The sequence below is a fragment of the Lactuca sativa genome, chromosome 3 (genome assembly GCF_002870075.4).
Source record: "Lactuca sativa cultivar Salinas chromosome 3, Lsat_Salinas_v11, whole genome shotgun sequence".
In the NCBI taxonomy this organism is placed as follows: domain Eukaryota; kingdom Viridiplantae; phylum Streptophyta; class Magnoliopsida; order Asterales; family Asteraceae; genus Lactuca; species Lactuca sativa.
In genome coordinates, this window is record NC_056625.2 from 17,624,498 (window position 1) to 17,630,825 (window position 6,328).

The 6,328-nt window shown below is 35.8% G+C and overlaps 1 protein-coding gene across 4 annotated transcripts; it reads right to left on the minus strand.

Annotated features, from left to right (window-relative positions):
* Positions 1 to 206: 206 nt before the first annotated feature.
* Positions 207 to 5,290, minus strand: LOC111893778 (uncharacterized). 4 transcript variants are annotated; one of them, XM_052769178.1, is made up of 12 exons: positions 4,673 to 5,290; positions 3,861 to 4,000; positions 3,694 to 3,770; positions 3,334 to 3,479; positions 3,049 to 3,248; positions 1,871 to 2,981; positions 1,325 to 1,637; positions 1,081 to 1,236; positions 843 to 984; positions 690 to 766; positions 497 to 620; positions 207 to 412 (listed from the first exon to the last, which is right to left on the minus strand). In XM_052769178.1, the coding sequence occupies exons 6-12, from the start codon at positions 1,963 to 1,965 to the stop codon at positions 384 to 386; spliced, it is 936 nt and encodes a 311-aa protein (XP_052625138.1). In that variant the 5' UTR covers positions 1,966 to 2,981; positions 3,049 to 3,248; positions 3,334 to 3,479; positions 3,694 to 3,770; positions 3,861 to 4,000; positions 4,673 to 5,290; the 3' UTR covers positions 207 to 383. The 4 variants fall into 4 exon arrangements, with proteins under 4 accessions (XP_052625138.1, XP_052625139.1, XP_052625136.1 ...); XM_052769179.1 differs by having other exon boundaries at positions 3,334 to 3,560; XM_052769176.1 differs by lacking the exon at positions 3,861 to 4,000.
* Between the last annotated feature and the right edge of the window lie 1,038 nt (positions 5,291 to 6,328).

Genomic DNA, 6,328 nt, shown 5'->3' on the forward strand with positions numbered 1-6,328 from the left:
CGCACGTGTTTATGACACGCAATGCGTATCAAGGAAGCCCCTGTCAAGAAAGGCCATGTCATAAATGAAGACGACACACATTTTGCGTATCGTAATTTTAATTTTTTTAAAAAAAATTATTTATAGATTTACTAATTTTCATATTAAATTTGCATTTCATGTCTCATAATAGAAAATAAAATAACATATACAAGAAATACAATTGATTGAACAAAAGTTAATGTCATAAAAATAATCATTCCAATAGTAAACAAATGTAATACATCAAATAATCATTCCAATAGTAGACAAATATAACATTTCAACATTTTTTATATAATTAACTAAATTATTAGCCAAATTTCCTAAAATACCAACATACTTTTCTATGAAGAGCATTAACACTATTCTTTTCCATCAAAAACTTCAAGACCTGCATAATTAAATTAATGTGTAATCAGCTACATGTCAATAAGATAGGTTTAAGCAAAAGAGTTTCATAATAGTAAGATTTTACTTATGCTTCCTAACAAATTGCTTGCGACAATACTACTATGTGACGATGAATCCATAATTGAACTTGCAATATTGCAATCCCCCCTCATTTCATCATCCGCCAAAAGTTTGTATGAAAACGAACCCTACAAAAAATTAAATGTAAATCCCCCAAAAAAATACAAATACAATTTCACTTTTTTTTTTCATTATACCTTTCGGATGCTCATTGCGACCTCACCCATATAGAAGGAAGAACAAACCTTCAAGTTACATTCAGGACTTGCATTTTCTGCGTATTACATTGGATATTAATACAAATATTAAAAAAATAACAAAATCAAGATTATTAATTATAAAAAGGTTACCAGTAGAATGATGGGAACATGAAAATACAGCAATGCTGCCCTTATGATCTGAAACAATAGTTGTATCGATATTCATAAGAAGGCAATCAGCAACCAATCTTTGAACAGGATCACTGTATAACTGTTCCACCTTCTTGGCATCCTGTTTACATAGAAAATTCATCTCATCACATTTTTATTATTAATAAAAAAAATTAGTAAAATATTAAAGGAGTAAAGGAGAGTGTTTGGAGGTGACCTCATAATAAGCATAGAAAAGAATGCCATCATGACAATCACCAACAACAATAGTAGTAAAATGAGTGGTCAAAGTCATGATCATAAACCGTGTCTTTCCACCAGCCAATCTTTTCACCCTTAAACTGCTATCATTCTGAAAGCTGCATACATAAAACTAAACAAACAAACAAACAAATAAATTACCAAATTACAATTTTTTGTAATTTAGTAAAAAAGAAGAAGAAGAAGAGGGAGAGACTTACAGAACTACCAGCAGAGGCTAAGAAATAACAATCAAGATAAGGGCATAAAGCAAGAACAATGCCACGCATATTTGTTGCATAAGCTAATCTTAAATTCCATGCTTCGGTTTCTTCTAATTTGATTCCATTTACATCACAATTGTTGCTATCAATATCATCAGGGCTGCTGCAAAGACTACTGCTTGAAAGCTGCTCACTTCCTCCTCCTCCACTGTCACAAAAGGGGGAATTTCTTTTTGAATAAAATGCCATTGATCCACTGTCTAAGGTTTGTTTGTGTTCAAGGCACAGGACTATCAATCTGCCTTTTGTACTGCAAACATTAAAAAAACAATTCAAAACTCACACAAATTATTATTCATTACAACTTTACAAGGAATTTGAGTACAAAAAAGAATAGAGTAAATGTAACACTTTCAGTAAGCTATGTAACACTTTCAAAAAGGACCAAAACTGAAAAAAGTTACAGTTTGGGACAACATATGGTAAAAATTAGAAAGCACAGGGACTGTTTTTGTAATTTAGTCAAGAGTAGAGTATACTAACCTTTCAGCTTCACCAGTTGACATTATGGCAGGGCCAGTGGAGAGACTAGTGCCCACCACCAATACCTGTTCATTTCCAGCTTTTAACAACTCCATACACTTCCCTGTTTCTCCATGCTCAAGTTTAACAGATGATGAAATCAAACCACTCAAATCTGTAATAAATGAGTGTTCTTCTAATATTTAATAAAACAAACCATTAAAAGGATTATTAGGATGAATACGTTAGTTAAACCCAAAATTAAATGTAATAAATGTTCATGGTTGTTTATGTTTGTAAATTATGAAGTATGTTAGTGTTTTGATTCGTGTAAAATTGTGAAAATGTTTGTAAATAATTTGGATTGTAAAATTAGTTGTAGAACTTGTAAGTTTGTTTTCCCACTTGGAATTATCAACTAATGGACAACCAAGATCCACCTGTACGACCCAAAATCATTTTGGATTTAAGCCCAATTTGGCATCATACTTAATGGGTTGTACGTTCACTCTCAGCCCAATGTGAACTACAACCGAAGATGGGCTACAAGTCTGGAAGTAAGCATTGAATAGTATTTAGATGGTGATTTCTGAGCTACCAAGTATAGAGCAGCTGAAAAGTATTTAATTGAAAGGGGTCAGAGAACATTTTGATCTCATAGTTGATAATGTTTGTTAGTTAGTTCTTGTGATGTAGTTATTTATCTTTTGGAAAAGAAGTTTAACCTTATAGACTTCTGGTCACAAGTCGCAACTTTTTTTTTGTAGGAGTTCCAGATTATAGTTATCCTAGGTTTGTGTGTGTGTGTTATATTTACTTATCTGACCTTATAAATGGGGTAATTTGTTGGGTAGTTGTGCAGTCATTTTGTGTCTGTTTAGTTACTTATGATGTTGTTGACTTATCCTCTGACCTTCAGGACAAGCACTTGTGTTTTTTTTGAGCATTAAAGTGTTAAAGCTTTATGGATAGCTGACGTGGCAAGGACAAAAAAAATTGGAATCTTTTTTTGCTCATATTCTGTCCTCAAAACCACCAACAATTTGCTTTCAGAATGATATAAAACCTTCCTTGGTGTCCCTCCAAGGTGAAACTTCTGCACATTCAACCTCTTGCTATGCACCATTTCCAACTAAAACAAAAAAATGTTAAAAACATAAAGATGCGAGGGTAATTTGGTAATTTTGATAAAGTCTTACCAAATGGAGACTGTTGTCTGAGACGAATAAGATCCCATTAGGGCATTCGCTTGAACATCTGCAAAAAAAGACAAAATTTGTAAATGCAATGAGATCAATTTATATATATGTAAACATTGAATATACATACTTACCTAGAACCAAAAGTTTTTCAAACTTGTATCCTGGCTTTAATACCGACTCCATCATGGAAGCAAGCCCTAAAATTGACAAAATAAGTCAAATGATAAAAAGTATGATCTTGCTCAAGATACAGAGACCATCATGGAGAACTCAAAATCTTACCATGGTTATCTGCCAAATGTTCAGAAGAAATCATGCCCTTATTGTAACCTTTAACATCAACATTAACTATTATTGCATGAGGAGTTACTCTTTCAACACTACCTAATACAATACTCCCAAGTTTCATTGTATCATCTTCAGATACCCTGTAAACAAACAATATTTAAAAAAAATGTTTTGAATTAGCGATCCCAAAACACCCCTAGATAGAGAACATCAAGATAGGCCTGCATACCAACCAAATCAGTTGGAAAATTATGAATATCAGGGGTATTTTGGTACTTTATAAAAAAAATTAATTATATATATAACAGGGGTATTTTGGTACTTTAGTAGAATAAAAAAGAAACAACGCCTTACCCTGCTGCAGGCTGATACTTTTTTCAGGCTTTCTTGCTGAATTTTGAACCACATTTCCAATCCTTTCACTAATAAACCTAAATCCAATAAAAGAAAGAAATAAAGAACACTACAAGAAATAAGATTAATAAAAAAAAAAGCAAAAAATTAACCGAATTTATAAAAACCTGGGATTTGCTAAATTTATAACTGGTCATATTACTGCACAAGCAAGCATTTCCCTCACTATGTAACAAAATAAAGAACAATTCAGATCCTCATGTCTGAATGTTAAAGATATGAACCCATCCATAAGATGTTGTAGAACCTACAAGAAGTAATGAGCACTAGTTCATCTGGACCTTATTTGTCAGGGGTAATACGGGAATACCAAAGATCAGTGACCCATTCTGAAATTATGTGTTTTGTGACTTGGTCTATTGCATCTTCAACAACTGGAGAGTTGACTTTTTTTTCTCCAGTCTGACTTTCCTAAGATGGATTTAGGGTCTAAGGGTGGTTTTTTGACAGAAAAAACATGGGTTGTTGGTGGGTTTTTGTTATATGATGCAACTTTTCTCTTCATGTCATAATCCAATGTGAAGTAACGAAGAACAATAAGTAAAGATAATACAACTGGCAAGTTTATTAACACTGAAGCGCTTGTCACTGAAATAAATTTAAAATCAATGTGTGTAATCAATGATCATGTCATTAATCAGAAAAATACAAAAATTATCTAAGAGCTTCCGGTTAAAAGTTTGATTGTGCTTCCCAGTTAGCTATCCTTCATTAGGAAAAATTCAACCACACTGACACCAGGTTTCAATTGAATTAACGAAAGACAAACAAGAAGGGGATAATGATCTAAATTCGCATTCAAACAACTAATAGCCCTAATTATATCAATCAACAAGTGAAGAATTGTTAATTTTGTAAAAAAAATTGGGTAAAGAGAAGAGGCACAATTGTGAAAAGAATTCTAAAAGAGGGAACTTACAAGACATGAGATACGAGAGTCCAAGTTCAACAATTCTTCAATGCTATAAATTCTTTACATAAATTCAACAAAATCGTAACACAATCTTGCAATCTGATAACTTTCTCGAAGCAATTGCAACGACGATTCTAGATCCACGAATCGATTGTGACGCGTTCGTTCCTGTACGACCCACAGGACCCGCCATTGTTCACATCTTCGGATCTGTGAGCGCAATCTTCTAGTGATTGTGACGCGTTTGTTCCTGTAAGGCGGTATAGTTCCGGTAAGTTCCTTGCTGTCGAGTTGCAGCATGATGACGGAGCCATTCCGGCATTGAACCTCGGGCCAGCTGCAAGGTGACGAGGTGGAGTTCCAATCTTCTAATGACCGTGGATTCCCTCACTGTTGCTTGAGGTTAAGCAAGGTAGTTTGGTCGGAAGTCGAGAACTGTTGTGAACTTACGACCATTAAATTATTTATAGTGAGAAGGAGATGAAAAGCATGAACGATAGGATAGAATACGACGTGAGGAAGAAGAGGGTCATAGGGTCGTAAGAGTCAAGAATCATTGCCAATCGAACGATCGGTGGAGTAAAAGGGGATTTAGTATTTGGTGATGTTTTGGGATTTTGTTGTGAACGAGATGTTTGATGATACTGAAGATGAAAATAAGGGACCTAGGGCTTTTTTTTGCTAAGTAGAAGAGGCGGGGGGATTAATTTTTGGGATTCAATAGGCGGGGTAGTATTCGTCGATTTCATTTCCTGCCTAAAAGGCGTGTTTCACTTAAAAATTATAAAGCGACACATTTACACGACACACATTTTATGAAAGGCGCCCTTCGCATTTTTTTTGGCACTAATTTTAGGGCGCGCACAAATTCGTGCCCTCTATCCTTCAAATTTTGCAAAACTGACATTATCTTTTAGGGCACCCACAAATGCACGTCGTCTATCAGCGAGTGTCATTGTTTGTGCGTCATTAAAGGGCTGTTTTCTTGTAGTGATGGGAGTAATTTTCTGGTATGTTCTGCACTAGATATGTTCCATTGGTAGAGAGGGAGAGAATAGCCTAGGAGTATTTGGATCTGAGGCAGGGGACTGAGGCATTAACTGAGACCACCAAGATGATTAGTGACAGAACTCTATTTTGTCATGTGTTTGCTGCTTCCGAGCAAGCTCATATGACCCAGTACTTGAGCATGCTCAAGACAAACATCCTCCATTTTGTGTCTACTCTGCGTTATGGTACACTTGTAGAGCTATAGGAGGCGGAAGATTGAGTTGGAGCTCCAGGCGAGGGAGCGGAGGCAGGCTATGGTGAAAACGCAGCCTGCGGTGAAGCGATTCAAGGCTGCTAATGTGAGATTTGGAACTCAGAGGGGCCGCACTTGCCGGTAAGTGTGGGAAGGTTCATGAGGGTTCTTGTTGATCTTTTTTTGGGTGCCACAAATGCGGAAAGGAGGGGCATTACGCCAAGGATTATCGCCAGCAAGTCCCCACACCGACCACCATGCAGGATCTGTTATCACTATAAGCAGGTTAGCTATATTAAGTCCGACTGTCCTTTGCTCACTACGGGACCAATACAGGCTCCATCGAAAACTACTTTGAAGATCACCGATGGGCGCCAGGGTAGGGTGGAGCCCGGAGGGTTCGAGGTCGCGCTTTTCAA